The 25,945-nt window shown below is 40.9% G+C and overlaps 2 protein-coding genes across 5 annotated transcripts in view; one reads left to right on the forward strand and one right to left on the reverse strand.

Annotated features, from left to right (window-relative positions):
* The window catches only part of PRR33 (proline rich 33), a 68,530-nt gene extending 58,185 nt beyond the window's left edge, over positions 1–10,345 (reverse strand). Inside the window, exon 1 of one of the 2 annotated variants that reach the window (XM_056526851.1) lies at positions 10,229–10,345. The gene's annotated coding sequence lies outside the window, so the exon portion shown is untranslated. Of the gene's footprint in view, positions 1–7,162; positions 7,284–10,228 lie in introns of those variants that run through there. The other variant, XM_056526852.1, reaches the window with a different exon arrangement.
* Positions 1–22,558, forward strand: part of TNNT3 (troponin T3, fast skeletal type) — a 48,861-nt gene extending 26,303 nt beyond the window's left edge. For 2 of the 3 annotated variants that reach the window (XM_056526857.1, XM_056526859.1), the window contains 9 exons: positions 4,600–4,618; positions 6,068–6,113; positions 7,234–7,350; positions 9,194–9,271; positions 9,393–9,506; positions 12,617–12,726; positions 16,573–16,663; positions 19,543–19,583; positions 22,307–22,558. In XM_056526857.1, coding sequence (XP_056382832.1) covers positions 4,600–4,618; positions 6,068–6,113; positions 7,234–7,350; positions 9,194–9,271; positions 9,393–9,506; positions 12,617–12,726; positions 16,573–16,663; positions 19,543–19,583; positions 22,307–22,358 — 668 coding nt within the window. In that variant the 3' untranslated portion in view covers positions 22,359–22,558. Of the gene's footprint in view, positions 1–4,599; positions 4,619–6,067; positions 6,114–7,233; positions 7,351–9,193; positions 9,272–9,392; positions 9,507–12,616; positions 12,727–16,572; positions 16,664–19,542; positions 19,584–20,644; positions 20,686–22,306 lie in introns of all 3 variants that reach the window. The other variant, XM_056526856.1, reaches the window with a different exon arrangement.
* Positions 22,559–25,945: the final 3,387 nt, after the last annotated feature.

The following is a 25,945-nucleotide window of genomic DNA, read 5'->3' on the forward strand; positions in this document are numbered from 1 at the left end:
CCTATCTATCTGCCTGTAGCTCCATTTTCCTATTTATCTGCCTGTAGCTCCATTCCTCTATCTATCAGCTGGTAGCTCCATTCTCCAATCTATCTGCCTGTAGCTCCATTCTCCTATCTCTCTGCCTGTAGCACCATTTTCCTGTCTTTCAGCCTGTAGCTCCATTATCCTATATATCTGCCTGTAGCTCTAGTCTCCTTTTTGCCTGTAGTTCCATTCTTCTATGTATTTTCTGTATTCTATTAAGTTGCCTGTAGCTCCATTTTTCTATCTGCCTGTAGCTCTCTTCTCCTATCTATCTGCCTGTAGCTCCATTCTACTATCTTTCTGCCTGTAACTTCATTCTCCTATCTATCTGTCTGTAGATCCATTCTCCTATCTTTCTTCCTGTAGCTCCATTCTTCTATCTATCTGCCTTTAGTTCCATTCTCCCATCTATCTGCCTGTAGCTCCATTCTTCTATCTATCAGCCTGTAGCTCCATTCTACTATCTATCTGCCTGTAGCTCCATTCCCCTATTTATCTGCCTGTAGCTCCATTTTCCTATCTATCTGCCCTTAGCTCCATTCTCCTATCTATCTCTCTGTAGTTCCATTCTCCTATCTGCCTGTAGCTCCATTCTTCTATCTATCTGCCTGTAGCTCCATTCTCCTATCTGCCTGCTGATCCATTCTCTTATCTATCTGCCTGTAGCTCCATTCTCCTCTCTGCCTGTAGATCCATTCTCCTATCTATCTGCCTGTAGCTCCATTCTTTTATCTATCTGCCTGTAGTTCCATTCTCCCATCTATCTGCCTGTAACTCCATTCTTCTATCTATCAGTCTGTAGCTCCATTCTCCTATCAATCTGCCTGTAGATCCATTCTCTTATCTATCTGCCTGTAGCTCCATTCTCCTATGTATCTGCCTGTAGCTCCATTTTCCTATCTATCTGCCCTTAGCTCCATTCTCCTATCTATCTCCCTGTAGTTCCATTCTCCTATCTGCCTGTAGCTCCATTCTTCTATCTATCTGCCTGAAGCTCCATTCTCCTATCTGCCTGCTGATCCATTCTCCTATCCATCTGCCTGCAGCTCCATTCTCCTATTTGCCTGTAGATCCATTCTCCTATCTATCTGCCTGTAGCTCCATTCTTTTATCTATCTGCCTGTAGCTCCATTCTCCTATCTATCTGCCTGTAGCTCCATTCTCCTATCTGCCAGTAGATCCATTCTTCTATCTATCTGCCTGTAGCTCCATTCTTCTATCTATCTGCCTGTAGCTCCATTCTCCTATCTGCCTGTAGATCCATTCTCCTAGTTCTCTGCCTGTAGCTCCATTCTTCCATCTATCTGACTGTAGCTCCATTCTCCTATCTATCTGCCAGTAGATCCATTCTCCTAGCTATCTGCCTGTAGATCCATTTTCCTATCTATCTGTCAGTAAATCCATTCTCCTATCTATCTGCCTGTAGCTCCATTATTCTATCTATCTCCCTGTAGTTCCATTCTCCTATCTGTCTGCCTGTAGATCCATTCTCCTAGTTCTCTGCCTGTAGCTCCATTCTTCCATCTCATCTATCTGCCTGTAGCTCCATTCTCCTATCTATCTGCCAGTAGATCCATTCTCCTATCTATCTGCCTGTAGATCCATTCTCCTATCTATCTGCCTGTAGATCCATTCTCTTATCCATCTGCCTGTAGCTCCACTCTTCTATCTATCTGCCTGTAGATCCATTCTCCTATCTATCTGCCTGTAGATCCATTCTTCTATCTATCTCCCTGTAGTTCCATTCTCTTATCTATCTGCCTGTAGTTCCATTCTTCTATCTATCTGCCTGTAGCTCCATTCTCCTACCTATCTGCCTGTAGATCTATTCTCCTAGTTCTCTGCCTGTAGCTCCTTTCTCCTATATATCTCCCTGTAGTTTATTTCTCCTATCTATCTGCCTGTAGTTCCATCCTTTTATCTAGCTGCCTGTAGCTCCATTCTTCTATCTATCTGCCTGTAGCGCCATTCTCCTATCTATCTGCCTGCAGATCCATTCTCCTATCTATCTGCCTGTAGACCCATTCTCCTTGTTCTCTGCCTGTAGCTCCATTCTTCTATCTATCTGCCTGTAGCTCCATTCTCCTATCGGCCAGCCTGTAGCTCCATTTTCCTATCTATCTGCCTGTAGTTCCATTCTCTTATCCATCTGCCTGTAGTTTCATTCTTCTATCTATCTGCCTGTAGCTCCATTCTCCTATCTATCTGCCTGTAGCTCCATTTTCCTATCTATCTGCCTGTAGTTCCATTCTCTTATCCATCTGCCTGTAGTTTCATTCTTCTATCTATCTGCCTGTAACTCCATTCTCCTATCTATCTGCCTGTAGCTCCATTCTTCTAGTTATCTGCCTGTAGTTCCATTCTCCTATCTATCTGCCTGTAGCATAATTTTCCTATCTTTCTGCTTGTAGTTTTATTCTCCAATCTTTTTGCCTGTAGTTCCATTCTTCTATGTATTCTCTGTATTCTATTTAGTTGCCTGTAGCTCCATTCTCCTATCTTTCTGCCTGTAGATCTATTTTCCTATCTATCTGCCTTTAGCTCCATTCTCCTATCTATCTGCCTGTAGCTCCATTCTCCTATCTATCTGCCAGTAAATCCATTCTCCTATCTATCTGCCTGTAGCTCCATTCTTCTATCTATCTCCCTGTAGTTCCATTCTTCTATCTGTATGCCTATAGATCCATTCTCCTAGTTCTCTGCCTGTAGCTCCATTCTTCCATCTATCTGCCTTATCTCCATTCTCCTATCTATCTGCCAGTAGATCCATTCTCCTATCTATCTGCCTGTAGATCCATTCTTCTATCTATCTGCCTGTAGATCCATTCTCCTTGTTCTCTGCATGTAGCTCCATTCTTCTATCTATATGCCTGTAGCTCCATTCTCCTATAGGTCTGCATGTAGCTCCATTTTCCTATCTATCTGCCTGTAGTTTCATTCTTTTATCCATCTGCCTGTAGCTCCACTCTTCTATCTATCTGCCTGTAGATCCATTCTCCTATCTATCTGCCTGTAGATCCATTCTTCTATCTATCTCCCTGTAGTTCCATTCTCTTATCTATCTGCCTGTAGTTCCATTTTCCTATCTATCTGCCTATAGCTCCATTTTCCTATCTATATGCCTGTAGCTCCATTCTCCTATCTATCTGCCTGTAGCTCCATTTTCCTATCTATCTCCCTGTAACTCCATTTTCCTATCTATCTGCCTGTAGCTCTATCTTATCTATCTGCCTGTAGCTCCATTCTTTGTATCTGCCTGTAGCTCCATTCTTTGTATCTGCCTGTAGTTCCATGTTCCTATCTATCTGCCTATAGCTCTATTCTCCTATTTATCTGCATATGGATCCAGGTCCCCTATGTAGTTGCACTTTACTATTTGTTGCACAGTCCTGTGAATAGCATTACTGTTCTCCCCTAATTCTCTCCATTTCCTTTCATCCTCTTCTCCACTTTTTATTTATTTCTTCTGTCTTTCCTTACTTCTGTCTCTTCTCTATATATCCTTCCCTTTTATAAATTGTTTCCATTTTCCATATTTCCTTTTCTTTTTCCTCCTTCTTTATTGTATTCTTCACCTATCTCTGTTCTATCTCTTCTTCTCTGTACCAAAATCTTTCCTCCCTCTTTTACATTCCATTTTAGTCTCTAGCTCCAGAAATAACCTGTGTTTCTTTCCATTAACGTACCATTGATTGTCTGGATTGTGTTTTTTTCCCACTTACACTTTATAGTCTTCTGGCCTATGATTGTATTTTGACAGGATAGGCGTACTTAGGGCATTTTATTGGAACTTTAGACCTTGTTCAAAGTGAGTTTTCTTCTCTTGGATTCTGCATTAGAATCTGTAAGAATACCACTTGGATTTTGCTTCTTGCTGTTTTCAGGGGGGATTTGCCCTGCAGTTCACATGTGAATTACGGCACAGATTTTTTCCCTGGTGCAATGTCTCTTCTTAGATGTGGATTTTGCATCAGGTAGCCAGGATGTGGGTTAACCCCATTATGAATCCTGGTCAAATCTGCACTATACGCACAAATATGCAGCAGAAATCTAAGGTTATGCCTCAAATTTCTGTAAAGGATTTTACATACCAGAAAATCTGTTGTGTGAACATATATTTAGTGATACATACATAAAAATATTTTTTTCTGCTGAGCAAGATAATACTTTATTTCTGTATGAACAGAATTTAAATTCTGCATCAATATAAAGCCAGAATCTCCAGTCACTATGACATCTGCCCTGGTGGAGTACACTGGCAATGCCTAACAGGCTTCTTAGTCAATAGGTTGTTGGATACTTAGTTAAAGGTCCAACCTCAGATCACTCCAGGCTACACACAGTCAGTTCAGGAACAATACAATGACATTATTAGATGCCACCAGCTTGAATAAATTGTATGGATCCCCAACATACATCCCTGTATTCGATAGGATTATCTCATGTTTGTTTGTTGTTTTGGGTGTGCATTTTCTCCCCTCTGTAATATCCACCTAATCTACCTTTTTATATATATGTTCTATTCTATTCACTTTCCTTTCTCTTCTATCCCTCCACTACTTCTAACTATAGAAGAAAAGCCAAAACCCAAGTAAGTAAAAAAAGCGCCAATCTACACCATGGCACATATTGTTTCCACTAGACTCTTCCTTTCATATTATAGATACTTGTGTCATTTATGAAGGTCCAGATCGGCCTATATAGCTCCAAAGTCACAGCCCACGCTGCATTTATGATGTGGCTTTCTTTGCTGGTAAATCAAGTCGATGTTTTGTGGGCCTGATTTATGATGTGCAACTTTTGCATAATTCACACAGATCTGTGCAATGGCCACTTATATACATGATGGACTGACAAGTGCACTTCACATTAGCACCGTAAACATTAGCCGACATTTATCAACAGGCGCAGGCATCTTGATAAACACAGACCAGCTATGCCAGATGGGAAAAACATGTTAATAAATTACCCCCTTAAAATGGACCTGTAAGCAGGAAAACAGGGGTATAAATAGGCCCAAGGCTAGATGGGCTAGCCATCGTGATTCTGGGCATACTTTTTTTTTTTTTATCTCCAAAGCCCTTTCCAGTGCCAAGCCTCTTTGTTTTTTTGTTTTTTTTTTATTATTTTTATTAATGAAAAGGTTACAAAAATCGTTGTTTTTACACATAAGAAATAAGAATTATAAAAGACAACCTTTTCCATTTTTCCCCATATTCACCCCCCCTTCCCTCCCTGTGTCGACCATAAAAAATAAAAAAAAATTGTTAATATGTAGACTTAAGTACCCAGGGTGCATTCCCCAGCACAGCAGGTGTCGAGTCGCTTGCATACGTCTTCCTCACCTTTGATTGACAGCAGGAATGGGAAGTGATAAAGAGGACATGGGCTGGACTAATTATTGGGCTCTTGGAGTTCTGAGCACATGAGCCTCTTTAAAGGGGTTATTCAGTGGGAGATTTTGTTTTTAGAAGAATTTGCAGTCTACATTATATAAAAAAAAAAAAAAACTTTACTTGCCACCAGCAGTGCCTCCAGTGTCCTCTTCCGGTCCTCGGCTGCAATCCTCTTCCTGTGAGAAAGCACGATGCTTGGGCCCAGAGTGTAATAATGCCGCTCAGTCAATACCTAGCCGGGACATCGCTGCAGCCAGTGATTGGCTGAGTGGCAGTAGGCAGTATGATACTCTGGGCCAAAATGTCATGCCTTCCCACAGGAAGAGGATCACAGTGAGGACTGTAAAAGGACACTAGAGGCACCACGGGAGTGCTGGAGGTAAGTAAAGGTTTATTTTGTAGAATGGGCATTCTTCTAAAAAATAAAATAAAAAAAAAGTGTGTAATAACTGTAAAAATGCTCATACGCCTACCACATGCACAATTCTATATCATATCTTAGAACTCCCACACTGGGCCAAACTTTACAAACCATTGCAGTCTATTAACTTAGTAGTCTATCATTCACTATACTTGAAAAAAAAGAAAAAAATTGTCTCAGCTCAAGGTGAGGAACTTTCATTAATACAATGGTTTTCTTTTAGGATCACTGCACCTAAAATCCCAGATGGAGAGAAAGTAGACTTTGATGTAAGTATAGTCATAAAGGAAGAGTATAAAAAAGTAGGGGAGGATGTGTGATATTTACGTGCTTATCCACACGGCATTATGGGGAAGATTTATCAAAACCTGTGCAGAGGAAAAGTTGTCCAGTTGCCCATAGCAACCAATCAGATTGCTTCTTTCCTTTTTGAAAAGGCCTCTGAAAAATAAGAGAAGCGATCTGATTGGTTGCTATGGGCAACTGGACTTTTCCTATGCACAGGTTTTAATAAACCTCCCCTATGTCTTTAAGTTGTACAGAGTTGTAAAGTGGCTTCCATTGTACCTCAGTGTACAGTGTTTTCATTGTGGCATTTATATTATTTCCTGCGGACATTCTGCAGACAGTGGACACCAGCAGAAAGTGCTGGCGCTAGGACTGCTCAGAAATAGACCATCTCCATAGACAGCAATGCATTTCTGAGCGGATTCCGCAAATAGAATAGACATTTCCATTCTTTCTGCTGAGGCTGGAATCTGAATTTCGCAACAGATGTTTCCGCCACTGAAATTCTGCCATGTTCACGTTGCAGCAGAATCCCATTGAAAATAATGGAATTTCTGACCTGAATTTTTCCATGGGATTTGGCTTACAGAGGTACTCTGTTGCCCCGGTGTTCATTACATTTTGTTTTGAACGCTTGAAGGGGGCGGTGGGGGGGTTTGTGACATCACGGCCACGCCCTCTCAATGTCGCGCCACAACCCCTTAATGCAAGTCAATGGGAGGGGGCGTAGCGGTGCAACACCCCCTCCCATTGACTTGCATTGATGAGGTGTGGCATGACATCACAAGGGGCGTGTCCATGATGTCATGACCCCTGCCGCAGGCACACAGCCTTCTAAACGAACAAACGGGTGCTTCACAGAGATCATGGGGGTCCCAGCTAGGGGATAAGATGTCTAGGGGCAGGGTACCCCTTTAAAATTCTAACATAGCCTTAAAAGGAACTTGGACTAAATACATGTATCTGTATTACTGAATGAATCAAGTAACTGAATACTAAACTTTTGCTATTTCTTTTCATGTCATCTTACCATTACATATATTATTTAACTGGAGCTTTTCGTATGAGGAGTCTTATAGAAGGTGTAATCTTTGTCTACAGGATATCCAGAAGAAGAGACAGAACAAGGACTTGATTGAGTTGCAGTCTCTCATTGATCAGCACTTTGAGGGCCGTAAGAAGGAAGAAGAGGAACTTATTGCATTGAAAGATAGAATTGTAAGTAACATTACTACTACCTGGGCTGTATTAATAGTATTACCCAGTGAGCTGTGTATGGAGGAAAGAAAGACCAGATACCATTGTAGTATAAGTACAAATGATAGGGTATTAAAGAGCTTACCAACATTATTTTCCAGGTTACTTACTGTTTGTTTATATGATTTTTTGCCTATAACATGTTGTATAGTTTTTATATTTCACTCTTCATTTGTAACCATTTGTGTCACCATTACCAAAACACATATAGTAACTAGGTATAATTGGACTTGTAAGGTATATGTCGTACAAAATTGCCAAGTAGTGAACATCTATGGGTACAACTTCAGCTTCGTATATGTTAATAGTAGAGTAACTTTACATTGTAAAACAGTGGGAACACCATAAAATATATCATAAACTACCTAGATTAAGGGTACGTTCACACGAGCGGATTTTTTTTGCGGGTTTTCTGCTGCGTATTTGAAAGTGGGCGGGCTCTTCTCGGTTGTCCGCAGCAGATTTTCCGCGGTGGAATTTACGCTGCGGAAAATCCGCCGCAGTCCCTACTGACTTCAATGGGGCTTGCGGCGGATTTTCTGCAGGGTAAATTCTGCCGCGGAAAATCTGCTGCGGACAGCCGAGAAGGGCCCGCCCACTTTCAAATACGCAGCGGAAAACCCGCAAAAAAATCAGCTCCTGTGAACGTACCCTAAAGGGATATTCTGGAGGAAAAATAATATATATATATTTTTCAAATTAACAGGTACCAGAAGGTTATACAGATTTGCAAATTATTTAGGCCTTCGAGTACATATCAGCGATATGTGCCATAGGAAGTCATGTAGTCTTTTCCGGTCTGACCACAGTGCTCTCTGCTGCCATCTTTGTCTTGTCAGGAACTGTCTGGAGCAGGAAAGGTTTTTTATGTGGATTTGCTTCTGCTCTGGACAGTTCCTGACACAGACAAAGATGGCAGCAGAGAGCACTGTGGTCAGACTGGAAAGACTACATGACTTCCTATGGCACATAGCGCTGATATGTACTGGAAGGCCTAAATAATTTGCAAATCTGTATAACTTTCTGGCACCTGTTATGGTAATTTGAAAATAAAATATTGTTTTTCCTCCAGAATATCCCTTTAATCTAGGCAGTTTATGATATATTTTAAGGTGTTTCCACTGTTTTACAATGTAAAGTTACACTACAATGGATCGTTTTTTATGTATTAACATATACAAAGTTGAAGTTGTACCCATAGATGTTCACTACTTGGCAATTTTGTACAACAAATGTCTTACAAGTACACTTATACCTAGTTACTATATGTGTTTTGGTAATGGTGACCCAAATGGTTACATAAATTAACTGTCTATTGAGGTCTGATCAGCAGAGCATAGACTTGTAGGGGTACTCCGCTGCTCAGAGTTTGGAACAAACTGTTATGAACACTGGAGCCTGCATCGGGAGCTTGTGACATCATAGCCCCGCCCCCCTCATGATGTGACACTCCGCCCCCTCAATGCAAGTCTATGGGAGGGGGCGTGACTGCCGTCACGCCCCCTCCCATAGGCTTGCATTGAAGGGGCGTGACATCAGGAGGGGGCGTGGCTCTGAGGTTACGAGCTCCCAGCACCGGCTTCAGCGTTCGGAACAGTTTGTTCCAAACGCTGAGCAGCGGAGTACCCCTTTATGGCTGGGATATTATCATCTACAGCAGTATACCCCAAATAGTGGCCCTTCAGCTGTGGTTTTGGGGATCATTGATATACAGTATATATTATAATATAATTCTAAAAGTTGTTCCAAATGATATTGAGCACCTTTTTCTTTTCTAATGACATTGTTTTATTGCTTTTTTCAGGAGAAACGTAGGGCTGAGAGATCTGAACAACAGAGGATCAGAGCAGAGAAAGAGAAGGAGCGTCAGAACAGACTTGCTGTAAGTACCAGGTTACTCTTGCAAAGCTCTACATTTATGTGCCATATACTTGTTATGGCACCAACTAATCCAAGTTCATGTGATGCCGTGAACTCATCCTTACTATTTATGCTTTACACAGGAAGAGAAGGCAAGAAGAGAGGAACAGGATGCCATGAGACGTGCAGAGGATGACATGAAGAAGAAGAAGGCTCTGTCCTCCATGGGAGCCAATTACAGTAGCTACCTGGCTAAGGTAAAAAAAGATAGCAGAAAAGCCAAAAAGGCTGATGTCAAGGCTAGCTAATCCTAGCTCCAGCAATCCAATCCCAAAAATGACTAGTACAAAATGTAAGGTAGAAAAACTCGGCACTCAGACAGAATTGAGTATTACTTAGAAGCCTTAGAATCTGACGTTTCGGTCCAATCCCTGGACCTTCCTCAGAGTTCTAAAATTAATATATACAAGAAAATAATAATGAATATGACAAAATAATATAAGATAGACAGTGCTAATGAAGACACAGCTATCAAAATAATGGATTTTTCAATCCTAATTAACAATGGAGTATAATAAATGAAACATAATAATGATAAGAAAAAATGTCATATAGGTTACATCATTAGCCAGAGTCGCCAGGGAAACAACTTCGTTGTGCTTGAAAGAAAATTACTATAAGGTCATTAGGTTAATAGGTAACTACATGGTATAACCTGGAAAAGGTAAATAAAATATATTTAAAAAAATTTGATTCATAAGGACATCCTGGGACAATAGGCAAAGTAGTGTGGAAATATTAAATATTATATACACATAACATATCATAGGAATTCCGCATAGGGGCAAGGAGAGCACGACCACTGAAATGTGTATCTAATGGTTAAACATGTAAGGAAGATCGCATACTGAATCCAAAATAGATGGTATGGAGAAGGGCAGTATACATGCTGTTGAACATAGAAAAAGTTCGTACTTACAGATTGCTGCGGAGGTGTGGATTTAGAGAAAAGCGGGAGAGAGGTGTATAGAATGCAGTCTATGACTGCCAACAGGTGACTGGACGACTAACGTAGTTCCGTCTTTAACAGGCTCCCGGCCGGAAGTGCAGGAGTCCCACTCCCGATATGCCGCGGCATTGGGCAGGGGACATACTAGACAGAATAAGGGTGAAAATAGTAAGATAGAAAGTTGGGATATAAGAAAAGTAGGTAAGGGTAAGGATAATAGAAAAATTGTGTAGTGTAAGACATATAGAACGATATGTGGAACGCTACCTGTATCGGGGATGAGGTGTGGATCGCAGTATGCGTTCCAACTACTGTGAGATTGCTGGAAACAGGAAGTGATAATGTGATAAGGGTCTAAATGGAGGCGTGGAGCGCACAATGCGTTCCACTGCATCCAGATAATGTAGAAAGGAACCCTGAGCCTCCAAATAAATAAGAAAATGAATCACAATCCTGAAATGTATCTGGTATATAAAAAAAGGGGGAATAAGAGGTAATCAGGACCAAATATAGAGGGAAATAAAGGAGATGAATGTGATGTATGGAAGAGAACAAAATGTAAAATATCTGGAAATTTTTTAGGAAATAAAACTATTTGGGGGAAAATTTTAAATAATGCAAAGTAAAATTGTAAATTTTTTTTAATCATTTCAATGGATGTTGGCCTCGCCATTTAACTGAGAGGGACAAAAAAAAAAGTAAAAACCAATAAATAGTCATCCACACTTTATCTGTGATGGAGAAAAACAATAATAGGAATCAGATGAATATCAGTTACAGGGGTACTCAGGTGGAATTTTTTTTTTTATATCATCTGGCTCCAGAAAGTTAAACAGATTTGTAAATTATGTCTATTAAAAAAATCTTAAACCTGTTCCTGACATGGACAGAGGTGTCAGCAGAGAGCACTGTGATCAGACTGAAAAGAACTTACTCCGGTGGAAAACTTTTTTTTTTTTTTTTTAAATCAACTGGTGCCAGAAAGTTAAACAGATTTGTAAATTACTTCTATTAAAAATTCTTAATCCTTCCAGTACTTATTAGCAGCTATATACTACAGAGCAAATTATTTTCTTTTGGGATTTTTTATCTGTCACAACCACAGTGCTCTCTGCTGACATCTCTGTCCATTTTAGGAACTGTCCAGAGCAGCATATGTTTGCTATGGGGATTTCCTTCTGCTCTTCACAGTTCCAGACATGGACAAAGGTGTCAGCAGAGAGCACTGTGGTTGTGACAGAAAAGAAATCCAACAACAAAAGAATTTCCTCTGTAGTATACAGCCGCTAATAAGTACTGGAAGGATTAAGATTTTTTTTAACAGAAGTAATTTAAAAATCTGTTTAACTTTTTGGCATCAGTTGATATAAAAAAAAAAAGTTTTTCACAAAGGAGTACTTCTTTAACTTCCTCTGGAGCATACTGCAGCTGATAAGTACTGGAAGGATTAAGATTTTTTTATAGAAATAATTTACAAATCTATTTTACTTTCTGGAACCAGTTGATTTAAAAAAAAAATTAATTGTTTTCCACCGGAGTACCCTTTTAAGGGCGATCTGAGAGAACAGAAATGGAGCTCAACCACAACCAAATTAAACTGAAACCTTTTCGATGCAGCACCCTTTGAGACAGAAATGCATATTGCTCTTTAAAAATTGCATTCCCAGACTGAAGAACTTACAAAAGATTCTCAGATGTCTTTCATGTAGGTCTAAATGTTATATAGTTTGAATGCCATGATATAGGCAGATTATTTTTCATTATAAAAACCATATTCCATAGTCATATTCCAAACAAAACAAAAACTGCTTTGGGAAAAAGTCCCCCCACCCCAAGGTTTCTGTCTTTTTTCCAGGCCTTTCCATCTCTAAGTAAAACTGGTCATAGATATAAACACAGTTAGTCAAATCTACATTACTTTAAAGGGGTATTCCAGGCAAAAACTTTTTTTTATATATATATATATATATATCAACTGGCTCCGGAAAGTTAAACAGATTTGTAAATTACTTCTATTAAAAAATCTTAATCCGTCCAATAGTTATTAACTTCTGAAGTTTTCTGTCTAACTGCTCAATGATGATGTCACGTCCCGGGAGTTGTGCATCATGGGAGAATAACCCCATAGGAGCTGGACAGCTCCCGGACGTGAGTCATCAGAGAGCAGTTAGACAGAAAACAACAACTCAACTTCAGAAGCTAATAACTATTGGAAGGATTAAGATTTTTTAATAGAAGTAATTTACAAATCTGTTTAACTTTCCGGAGCCAGTTGATATATAAAAAAAGTTTTGGCCTGGATTACCCCTTTAAGCAAAAGATTCAGTATCTTAACCTATTAAGATGCTTTCTCCGTAGGCTGACCAGAAGAGAGGCAAGAAGCAAACAGCCCGTGAGCAGAAGAAGAAGATTCTGGCAGATCGTCGCAAGCCCCTGAATGTTGACCACATGAATGAGGACAAACTCAGGTAGACAATGGACTTTAGTTCATAACAAAATCAGCAATGCAACTGTAAACTAGATGTAAATGTCCATATCTACATAGTAACATAGTTCATAAGGTTGAAAAAAGACCAGAGTCCATCAAGTTCAACCTATAACCCTAATGAGTCCCTACTGAGTTGATCCAGAGGAAGGAGAAAAAAAAACCTCATACTAGAGGTAATAATTCCTTCCTGACTCCAAATATGGCATCAGAATAAATCCCTGGATCAACGTTCTGTCCCTATAAATCTAGTATTCATAACCAGCAATGTTATCATTTTCCAAAAATGCATCCAGCCCCTTTTACAGAGTTCCCCATGACCACCTCCTCTGGCAGAGAGTTCCATAGTCTCATTGCTCTTACAGTAAAGAACCCCCGTCGGTGCTGGTGTAGAAACCTTCTTTCCTCAAGATGTAGAGGATGCCCTCTTGTTATAGATACAGTCCCGGGTATAAATAGATCAAGGGAGAGATCTCTGTACTGCCCCCTAATATATTTATACATAGTTATTAGGTCGCCTTCTTTTTTCTAAACTAAATAACCTCAATTCTGATAATCTTTCTGGGTACTGTAGTCCTCCCATTCCCCGTATTACTCTGGTTGCCCGTCTTTGAACCCTCTCCAGCTCCACTATATCTTTCTTGTACACTGGTGCCCAGTACTGTACACAGTATTCCATGTGTGGTCTGACTAGTGATTTGTACAGTGGTAGAATTATTTCCTTGTCGTGGGCATCTATGCCCCTATTGATGCACCCCATGATTTTATTTGCCTTGGCAGCTACTGCCTGACACTGGTCACTACAGCTAAATTTACTATTAACTAAGAATCCTAAATCCTTTTACATGTCAGTCGTCCCAAGTGTTCTCCCATTTAATACATTTCAGCCCGTATTTTTCCTCCCTATTGGCATAACCTTACATTCATCAGTGTTGATCCTCAACAGCCACTTTCCAGCCCAAACCTCCAACCTATCCAGATCCATTTGTAACAGTGCACTGTCCTCTATAGTGTTAACCGCTTTACAGAGTTTAGTATCATCTGCAAATATTGCTACTTTACTATTCAACCCCTCTAAAAGCTCATTAATAAATATATTAAATAGAACAGGACTCAAGACTGACCCCTGTGGTACCCCACTAGTAACAGTCACCCAATCAGAATAAGTACCATTAATAACCACCCTCTGTTTCCTATCACTGAGTCAGTTACTTACCCACTTACACACGATTCCCCCTGATCCAGTCTGGAGCTCACCTCCTCATAAAAGCTGATCAGGTTAGTTTGACAGGACCGATCCCTCATAAAGCCATGCTGATATGGAGTTATACATTTATTTTTATCAAGATACTCCAAAATAGCATCCCTTAGAAAACCCTCAAATAATTTGCATACAACAGAGGTTAAACTAACAGGCCTATAATTTCCAGGGTCACATTTTGACCCCTTTTTAAACATTTGCACCACATTTGCCATGCGTCACTATGGAGTCACTGAATATTAAAAATAGGGGTCCGTCTATTACATTACTTAATTCCTTTAGAACACCGGGGTGAATGTCATCTGGACCTGGTGATTTGTCTATTTTGATTTTTTTTTGTAGGCAGCACTGTACTTCTTCCTGGGTTAGACAGGTGACCTGTACTGGGGAGTTTACCTTATCTCGCTGTATTTCACCTGGCATTTCATTTTCCTTGGTGAATACAGTGGAGAAGAATTTGTTTAATATATTTGATTTTTCCTATCGTTTTTTGAGGGCCAACACTTTCATTTTTAACCTTTTTGCTGTTTATATAGTTATAGAACATTTTGGGGTTAGTTTTACTCTCTTTGGCAACGAGTCTTTCTGTCTCTATTTTTGCAGCTTTTATCAGTGTTTTACATAAGTTCAATTTTTCTCTATAGCTTTTTAATGAAGTCCTGTTTTAGTAGTTTAAATGCTTTATTTTTGTAATTTATTGCCCCCTTAATATTTGTATTCATCCATATTGGGATGGCCCTTTTCTTCCCATAAGGTATATACATCTTACAGTGAGAATTTAAAATATTCTTAAAAGTCTCCCATTTAGTGTCAGTATTCTTGTTTTTGAGGACATTATCCCAATTTATATTGTTAAGGGCTTCTCTGAGTTGATCAAACTTTGCCTTCCTAAAGTTCATTGTTTTTGTGGAGAGATTCCCTTATTGAAGAACAAGTTATAATGTATCATATTATGATCACTATTTCCTAGGTGTCCTTCTACTTGTACATTAGTTACTCTGTCAGGTCTGTTGGTTAATATTAAGTCTAGTAGGGCGCCCCCTCTGGTTGGGCCCTGCACCATTTGGGACAGATAATTGTCTTTATCTATAGTCAGAAACCTGTTTCCTTTATGAGATTCACAGGTCTCAGTCTCCCAGTTTATATCAGGATAGTTAAAGACCGCCATTATTATCACCTCATTCTGATTTGCTGCCTTGTTTATATGCCTCAGTAATTGATCTTCTGCCTCTTCCATTATGTTTGGTGGCTTATAGCAAACCCCTATCAGAATTTTTTTATTTTTATCTCCATATATTTCTACCCATAATGACTCCACATTATCGTTTCCCTCCCATATATCCAGTGCGGCTTTCAGACTCTATTTCACATAAAGATAAACTCCTCCCCCTTTCCGTTTTGTCCAATCCTTCCTGAATAGACTATAACCCTGTATGTTGACTGTCCAGTCACAGCTATCATCCAATCAAATCTCTGTTATACCCACTATGTCATAATTCTTTTCAGACATTATCAACTCCAGTTTGTCAGTTTTTTTGGTCAGACTTCTGACATTAGTCATTAGTATAAATGGCTATAACCAATGGCATAGCTATAGGAAGGGGAGAAGCAGCATTTACACCAAGGTAATAGTGTCTGAAGGGATGCACAGGCCCCACTGCTGCATAAAAAGACACCGGCATTGTACAGAGCCAATAGAGGTCCAGAATCTTTTAGTGATGCCTTAGACTAGGACTATCCAAAGTCAATATATTTGTAGTTTCATAGTCATGTGTCTAGTTTAGGTTGTCCAGTGTACAAGATTCTATTATGTAACTTAAAAGGGTACTCTACCCCTAGACATCTTATATAAGATGTCTGATCGTGGGACTCCTGCCGCTGGGGACCCCCGCGATCTCGGCTGTGGCACCCCAGACATCCAGTGCACGGAGCGAACTTCGCTCCATGCCGGATGACTGACAAGGTGGGGCGGAGGCTTGTGACGTCGCGGTCATGCCCACTCATGATGTCATGGGCACGCCCCCTCAATGCAAGTCTATGGGAGTGGGTGTGACGGCCATCACGCCCCCTCCCATTGACTTGCATTGAGAGGGTGTGGTCGTGACATCACAAGCGGGGTCCAACCGTGATGCCACAAGCCTCCAGCCCGGCACCCGACGCTCTAAACGAACGCCGGGTGCAGCATGGGGATCGCTGAGGTCCCTAGCGGCAGGATTGTCCCCTTTGGATAGGGAATAAAATAAGATGTCTAGGGGCGGAGTACCCCTTTAAGGTTACTATATTGTAGGTCAAGATCCTTATTTCTTGGCCAAAGTACAGAGAAGATACAAAAATGTGGCTTACTGCAATCCTTGTGGTGGCACTGTGGCAAAATTGAACACGTACTGCCAGGTTACCCCACAAATACAGTTGATCGCCTTGAAGTTCAAAAAGGAGGACACTTTGCAATCAGATTATTGTAATGGGACCTTTGTAACAAACAGGGATCTCCAACATGGAGAACTCTTTTAATGCAAGAATATGTAGGGCCTCCACAATATATCACATTTTTCTCTTGGTCTGTAATAGGGAGAAGGCTAAAGAGCTTTGGGACTGGCTGTACCAACTGGAGTCTGAGAAGTTTGAGTATGGAGAGAAGCTTAAGAAACAGAAATATGAGGTGAGCGAACTCTATGTAATCCTAATGGTACATGCTTTAACATATCAATTGACTAAACTTGATATATAGAAAGCAATGAGGTGCTTCTTGAATCTCTTAGTATCTCATATTGGTTAATGCACATTAGAGTGGTCATGACCTCTTCACTTTTTCTGGACTGTAATTGTATGCATATGTATAGTCAGACAGTACCCAAGGAATATAATAGTCATAATAAAAAGCACTAGATAAAGAGGGTACATTACACTACTACAAGTATAGCTTACTGTAACTTAATATAGGTGGGCTTATTATTGAGTGAACCTGCCCCAGAGACTGTTTAGTGCTCTAAGCTTTAATTACAATTTGGGGGTTCTACTTAGTAATTGTGTCCAGAAAGGCATTTAATAGGGGACTATCTAAATGTTAGAAAAATATAAAGGAGTTGACTTCTAAAAGAGATATAGGTTAAATATTTTTCCAGAAAAACATATGTGATGTATTGCATAAAACCTCTATTATGTAATTTTGATGAAAAAAAATTGTAATTTTGATATTAATTATACACATTTGAATTTGTTTAAACTTAATTATACTTTTTTAAAGTTTTCCAATGCTTTGTGCAAGAATATTACATATTTTATGATACATACTATCACATATCCCAAATCTACCAAAAAATAGAACATTATATTTCAATGTACAATATAAAAGCAACTGACTAATTTACATCTACACTATATATTTAATATATAATAATTCTCTTTCATGTCTGCTAACAAATACATTGTTTTCTTTTCAGCAGAACAAATGTTTCCAAGTTTAAGGGGTTGTTCAGTATTAGAAAAATAGTTTTTAGTTTTTTTTTACCCCAGAAACAGCACAGCTCCTGTCCATGGGTCGTGTTCTGATTTGCAGCTTATCTTTATTTCAAGCCTTCTAGTGAATGGAGCGAACCTGCAATACCTGACACCGTCCATGGAAAAGATTGGTGCAGTTTCCAACCAGAATCTTTTATCTAATCTAGAACAATCCTGTTAAACCAAGCACTAGGGGCATAGAAAGTACAAGTTTCATTGTGAGTTGTAAAACTTATGGCGGTGATGTTACTGAATTTCATAGAATATAACAAAAGTCACATTGCCACCATTATTTTCAATGGACTAAACTTTAAGTGCACATTAAGCCCCAGTCTAGGAATGGTGCTCAGAAAAGCAATAAGTGTTCAAAATGACTTTCTTTAATAAAAATAATAAAAAAAGAACAAACTTTAAGAGTGGTTAGAAAGTAGTGAATAGCTTATGAAAGTATTGACAATCCACATACTTAAAGGGGTACTCTGCCACTAGACATCTTAATAAGATGTCTGATCACGAGGGTCCTGCCGCTGGGGACACCCGCGATCTCCCTACATCACCCGGTGTTCGTCTAGAGGGTCAGGTGCAGCTCCGGAAGCTTGTGACGCATGCCCCCTCCCATAAACTTTCCTTGAGGGGGCATGGCCATGACGTCACGAGCCTCCGCCCTGCATTGCCAGTCATCCGGCACAGAGCGAAGTTCGCTCTGTGCACCGGATGTCTAGGGTGCCGCAGGATAGGGAATAATATGTCTAGGGTGGAGTACCTCTTTAACATCAGCCTATAGGTCATCATTAGACATAAGTAAATCAATTCAGCATGAATCCATGTCACTCCAAACTTTCCAAAGGTTTGTTTTGGAAGAGCTTCTCAAAATGGCAGCAACTACTATTGGCCCTACACAGCTGCTCATCTCTTGCTTTGTTCATCGTATTCCATACTTATATGTTGCTGATGGGAACCCTGCCCTGCACAGTATAAATATAATAAACCTGAAATCTTGGAGGCCTTAAAGGGGTACTCCGCCCCTAAACATCTTATCCCCTATCCAAAGGATAGGGGATAAGATGTCAGATAGCCAGGGTCCTGCTGCTGGGGACCCCCGGGATTGCTGCTGCGGCACCGCGCTATCATTACTGCACAGAGCGAGTTCACTCTGTGTGTAATGATGGGCGATACAGGGGACGGAGCAGCGTGACGTCATGGCTCTGCCCCTCGTGACATCATGGCCCGCCCCCTTAATGCAAGTCTATGGCGGGGGCGTGCCGTGCCCTCCCATAGACTTGTATTGAGGGGGCGGGCCGTGACGTCACGAGGGGCGGAGCCGTGACGTAACGATGCTACGACCCCTGTATTGCCCGTCATTACGTGCAGAGCGAACTCGCTCTGCGCAGTAATGATAGCGGGGTGCTGCATCGGCGATCCCGGGGGTCCCCAGCAACGGGACCCCGGCGATCTGACATCTTATCCCCTATCCTTTGGATAGGGGATAAGATGTCTAGGGGCGGAGTACCCCTTTAAGGTATTAAAAACTACTTTTCAGGGCAGTTGAGGCTCTTTGGATATAGTCCATAGTGAATCTGCCAGATGATTTTAACAAATCAGACTCAAAACGAATTTTGGGAATGTTTCATTGTGAAAATATATTCACGAAGGGTCATTCTCGTTAGGATTGTATCACTCTATGCACCAGTGTTACTCTACAAGATGAGAACACTAATTTCTTACTTGTCTATATTATTTCCCCTGTAGAATTGTATATTTTTCATAGACTTGTCAAAGAGGCAAATGCAATATTCAGACATAAAACAAAGTATATATTCACAATATAGATTAAAATACAGGCAAAAATACAGATTTTTCATCTGTTCTGCAACAGCAAGAAACATCACTAAAGCCAAAGGAACCTTATAAATATCAGGATCGCAGTATAGACAAGGAACACTCAGTATCCAGTACTACTATATTCCCAGGACAGTATCAGAACCAGGACCATCTCCCAACTTATCCCATTATTCACATGATTATCTTGGTCTTTCTTAGATTACGACTCTGCACAGGAGAGTAGAAGAACTCTCTAAGTTGTAAGTAGAGATGCCCGCCTCGAAGGGCGTAAACTCAGGGCTGGCTGTTCAGGCATGTCACAGGGCAGTGTTGGTACGACAGGGCTTGGTGTTAAAGCATTGGCATATAGGACATCATGAAATAAATTAAGAAGGACACTAAGACTGCAAGCAGAATTCATTCATTTACATGGCTAGGAATAGGCACATTTAGACTGATGGTCAAACTAAAAATGTTATTAAAGAGGTCCCTAGACATCTTATCCCCTATGCAAGGATAGGGGATAAGATGTCTGATCGCGGGGGTTCAATGGGTAGGAAAATATTCAGCAGCAAAAATGCAGCAAGATACGGCATGGGTGACCCTACCCTTATAGAATATAAATATATATATTCTATAAGGGTAGGGTCAGGGTAGGGTCTATAAGGGTGATATATATATATATATATATATATATATATATAAATATATATATATATTTATACCCGGCCCAGGACTTCTTAAAGAGTAATACAATACGTAGACCCAACCCTCATTAGAAGTCCCACTATGTGAGAAATTATTAATATTGTTAAATTTGTATTAAATTTGCCCACCTTTTTGGTTTTGGCAAATGCTACCTTTTAGAGATATTAGGTCTCATGATCGGGATAGATGCTACGCTTCATATGTAGAGAATCATATCAAGTAAATATATTATATCACACCAAGGAGAAGATGTGTACATAGTGCCCATGCATTTAGTAGTACTATACACAAGAATGGCTTGTAGTATTGGTGTTCTTCATTTAAAAAAAATATTATTGAAGTAGAAGGTTAAATGCCTCTGCTTAAAGCCCAAGCCTTGGTGAAAAGGTAAGTCATGTGTTTCGGCAAGACCAAGGTATAGAAGTGTGTGTTTTACCAGACAGAGGCTGGACTCGACTGCAACTCTTTATTTCCCATGTGGATTTCTACACTGGTAATTGAGGTAATAGGATTTCTACATGCACCCTATGACAGTTCAGGACATGAAAAGAGCTGGAGGTAAGGCTTTGTATAGAACCCTCAAGCATAAATGGGTTGTATGTTGTCTTAACAGGTTACAACCCTCAGGAACCGTATCGATCAGCTGCAGAAACAGTGAGTATGCCCAGATTTCCAATCCCATCCTGCATCCAAGACATTCCTCTAAACCAGGGGTCTCAAACTCAAATTATCTGGGGGCCACTGGAGGTAGCGGCTGGGCCGCATGCACCCCTCACATAGAATGCCTCCATCATGTGCCCCTCACATACAATGCCCCCATCAAGCGCCACTCATCATCCACCAGCAACACCCCCCCACCAGCAGTAGCACCCCCATCATCCACCAGGATAGGGGATAAGTTATTTTGCGCTGGAATACTCCTTTAAGTGAAATGGCCTGAAATGCAATACCATACACAACCCATAGAGAAGAGTAGCACTGTTTCTCCACAACTATTTCTCAATTCCTCATGAATGAATAAATTATATGAATCTAGAAAGTGCATTCACTTTACCCAATACCCTTCCATTAGAAATCATTGACATAACTAGCTAACCTTTAGGCTGGATTCACACACAATATTTTCAGCCTTATTTTGGTCATTAAGTTTACCAAAACCAGAAGTGGAACCAAAACAGTGAGAAACTATAATGGAAAGATTTTCAGCTTTTTCTATGTTTTTGAGCTATTCCTGGTTTTAGTAAAAAATGCTGACCAAAATAAATCCCAAAATAATGTATGTAATTCCACCCTTAAACTAAATGCAATATAACCCTGTTAGTTCCCTTGTAAAATGATTTCCAAGATGAATGCAACGGCATGGAATAAAACTATATACGGATATGCATGTACTAATCATCTAAAAAAACAAACAATACATACTACCCTCCAATATTCCTTCTCTAATCCCCTACTGTGAACACTGGAATGTTTTTTCATAGTCAATTACTTACACAGCCTATGACTGGCCTAATATTATGCCCATTATAAGAGAATAACCTCTCAGATATTAAAGCTGAGTTACCTGGCCTTACTGTATCGTGAAGGAATCATCTAGTACTATATTTCCAGTATACGCATGACATGCTACAGTAAATTCTCACTACATGTGCAAGATGTTACCGTCTTGAGAGATATCACAAGCCACTGCTGACATATCTTTGGCTTATGGTGATATTTCGACTTCTAACCCTAAGTTATAACAAGTAAGTGAACTGAATCCTGCTAACCTACTTCTTCTCTGACACTTGTATGTAAGGTAAAGTATTAGAATCTGGTGAACTTGCTAGGACTCTCTCACTACTGTCCGCAATGTCTAATACCATCAAGCTCCATGGGCTATGGCATCATATAAATCTGTGCCTGTATTTCTAAAGCGGTCACTGTGGTCCACATTTAGAGGCCTCTACAACAGTGATGACAGAGGGATAGCAACGTGACCTTATGACAAGCATGCATGACCAATGGGGGGGGGGGGGGGTATGGCATGTGGGACAACATGGTCAGTCTCACCCAAACTAACATGAGGACATGGTAAGTGACCTTGCATGGGTTTGCGTGAACAAGGGGAACTTTGTCTATGCTTCTGTCAACTCCATTCTTCTACTCTTCTCTTTCTGTCCTTGTTCTTCCTCACTTCCTTCTTTCTGTCCTCTGTTCTGCCTCTAGCCTTTCTCTCTTTTATTTGAATTCTCTACATGGATCTCCTGACACTATATTTTATTTCTGTTAACAGCAGCAAGAAGGCAAGTGGAGGCAAAGGCAAAGTTGGGGGCCGCTGGAAGTAAGCTCCCCCATAAAGAAGACCATCTCCTGACAGAGAGCAGCCCCTCTCCACCCTTCATTCATCAGTCCCAATCGTGCAGGAAGCTGGCTACACTGAGCGCCCTTCAAGATAGTTGTCCTGACTTACCCCGAAGGCCACCGTTTACTCTCTGTGGACTGCTCTGTATTATCTCTCTCTTTTGTAAATAAAGTGTGACGCTTCTTACCCTTACAAACTTCTGTGTACTTGCCACATACATTGGGCAGATGGGAATGTCCCTTATATCCAGATGCCAAGAAATAACAGGGCAGTATACATGGTATTTTCTACAATGGGCACTTTATATTTATTCTACAATGGGCACTTTATATTTACATAATACTTGGAATTAGTGTGTATATGGCACACACTTTTAGCCAATGTACCTACACAGGTTTTTCAGCCACAACATTTTTTGGGGAAATAAAACAGCCATTTTGGGGATCAAAAAATGGACCTAAATACTGAGTGCATTAACAAGTCTTAGTGTGCCACCTGACTTGGCCATGGATTATCTCTGAAGCCACCTTAAAGTTGAATTTTTCAAAGAAGACCCAAGGGTATATACTTTTCTTTCCTTCTAGTTTTAAGAGAGATTTATTAAAACCTGGGTAGAGGAAAAGTTGATCACATGCCCATAGCAACCAATCAGATCACGTCTTTCCTTTTTGAAAGGCCCTTTTAAAATGAAAGAGGCAATCTGATTGGTTGCTATGGGCAACTGGTCAACTTTTCCTTAGCACAGGTTTTGATAAATCTCCCCAACTGAGTGTAAAGACCACCTGGTCCATCTAGTCTGCCCTACTGATGTTGCTTCTGTTCTTCCCCTAACGAATCTCAGATTAAAGAGGTTATTCAGCAGCCGGGTGAAGGAGGGGGTTCAAAAAGTTGGCTTATTGTGTGGTATATAAAAAAATAAACCTTTACTTACCTCCAGCGATTCGAAAAATACCTCCGGTGTCCTGCTTCGGGCACTTCATCGATCGTCTTCCTGAGCTGCATCAAGACGTGTTGGGCCTGGGAAGCACTTGGACCCAATGTGTCATACTGGCCATTGAATCGCTGGCCGTAGCAGTGTCCCACCTTGGCTAGTGACTCACTGAGCTGCAGTATGGCACATTGGGTAAAGGTTTGCTTTGTTATAAACCACACAATGGGCATACTTTTTGAATACCAACCCCACCAAATCGCCCCTACCCGTGGCTAGATTACCTCTTTAGGGTACGTTCACACGTACGCAGAATTGATGTGCAGGATTTGATGCTGCAGATTTCAATGACTGAGCACAGCTTCTAATCTGCAGTTACAAACCCTGTGCATCAAATCTGCGCAGGATCCTTTATATGTGAACATAACCTTAAAGGGGTATTCCAGGCAAAAACTTTTTTTTATATATATATCAACTGGCTCCGGAAAGTTAAACAGATTTGTAAATTACTTCTATTAAAAAATCTTAATCCTTCCAATAGTTATTAGCTTCTGAAGTTTTCTAAATGCTCAATGATGATGTCACGTCACGGGAGCTGTGCATAATGGGAGAATATCCCTTGCATGATGGGAGAATATCCCCATAGGAGCTGGACAGCTCTTAGACAGAAAGCTCTTAGACAGAAAACAGCAACTCAACTTCAGAAGCTAATAACTATTGGAAGGATTAAGATTTTTTAATAGAAGTAATTTACAAATCTGTTTAACTTTCCGGAGCCAGTTGATATATATAAAAACGTTTTCCAAAGCATTCCAAAGCATTAAAAAAAAAAGGGTAAAAAAAAAAAAAAAGGTAAAAACAAAAGTGTTAAAAAAAGTGTACATTTTTTTCTTTAAAAAGTGTAAAAAAAATATTAAAATAAAAAATAATTTATTAAATAATTATAATGAAAAATAAAAATGCATAATGTGTACGCTCACCCGGCGCACATCCACAGCATATTACATGCTGCGAATGCCCGCCAGCAGTCACAATAACGAGCTCCCTGCTGCAGCTGGGTGGCTTTGTGTGTACACTCATAGCGGCAGATTTCCCGTCGGCAGTCATGAGCGGACACACTGAGCTACCCAGCCGCAGCAGTGATCTTGCCCTTTTGACTGCCAGGGGCATGCGCAGTGTAAATATGCTGTGGATGCGCTCTGTGTGACCATACACTGCGTCCCATTCATAATGCATTTCAGCAGTATGTTAGAGGTATCCGTCAGCATCACATCAAAAAAAGTGATTGTTACGACACTCCCCGACAGGTAAATCCAATTATCTCCCAGGACAGAGACAATCGCCATCCCAGAACACAACAAGAAAACACATTGAAACATATAAATGACGAAATAGAAGGCGGGCGGCAGCTTCCAGCGGTGTTTGGTAGATAAAGGGTCCGTTTTTAGTTCCATAGGATTTGTACCGAACACTGCTGATTTTTCCTCGGGTCCCAAAAACGGTTGCCGCCTCGTGGTCGGCGAACGACGACCACCCGTACGAATGGAATGGAGAGGTGTCTGCGGTTAACCACAACGTTCTAATTGTGGCCAAGAGGTTAACAAGCAGATGGATCCGTCACACAGCTCCCCCCTTGTGGGACAATCCGACAGACCCGGCTTGACCCTTTTGGCGTGTCAACTTGGGGATGACCGGACTAGGAGGTGGTAAGAACGTCGGTTTGCCAAGACAATCCATCTGAATTCCCGTTCTGCTTACCGGGTCGGTAGCTGATGGTGAAGTTGTATGGTTGTAAGGCCAAACTCCACCGCAGCAGTCTTCCATTGTCTCCTGAAACCCGGTTAAGCCAGACTAGGGGATTGTGGTCCGTCACAAGGGAAAATTCCTGTCCATACAAATAAGAACTTAACTTTTTCAATGCCCAGACCAGGGCCAAGCATTCCTTCTCCACTGCCGCATAACTCCCTTCTCGGGGTAACAGCTTTCTACTGAGATATGCGACAGGGTGTTCTCCTCCATCTTCCCCGACCTGGCTCAGCACAGCCCCCAGTCCAAACATGGAAGCATCTGTGTGGACGAGAAACCGTTTGTTAGGGACTGGGGCAGCCAGGACAGGGGCATTCACAAGAGCTTGTTTAAGGGCTTGAAACGCAGCTTCACAAGCTGGAGACCACAGGACCTGCTTAGGGAGATTTTTCTTGGTCAGGTCAGTCAGGCGTTTAGCAATATTGCTGTAGTCGGGGACAAAGCGTCTATAGTACCCTGCTGTCCCTAGGAAGGCTAGCACCTGGGTCTTAGTGATAGGTGTGGGCCAGTTAGCTACTGCCTCTATCTTGGCTGGCTCGGGTCTCTGGCTCCCACACCCCACTCTGTGACCCAGGTATTGCACTTCAGCCATGCCTAAATGGCACTTTTCTGGCTTCAATGTCAGGCCAGCGGCCTGAATTTTGTCCAGGACTACCCCTACATGCACCAGGTGTTCCTCCCAGGACCCACTGTAGATCGCAATGTCATCCAGGTATGCACAAGCAAATTCCTGGAATCCATCGAGAAGTCTAACCACCATGCGCTGGAAGGTAGCCGGGGCATTCTTCATCCCAAATGGCATGACCTTGAATTGGTACAAGCCAAATGAGATGACG

Source organism: Hyla sarda, chromosome 6, assembly GCF_029499605.1.
Source record: "Hyla sarda isolate aHylSar1 chromosome 6, aHylSar1.hap1, whole genome shotgun sequence".
NCBI lineage: Eukaryota > Metazoa > Chordata > Amphibia > Anura > Hylidae > Hyla > Hyla sarda.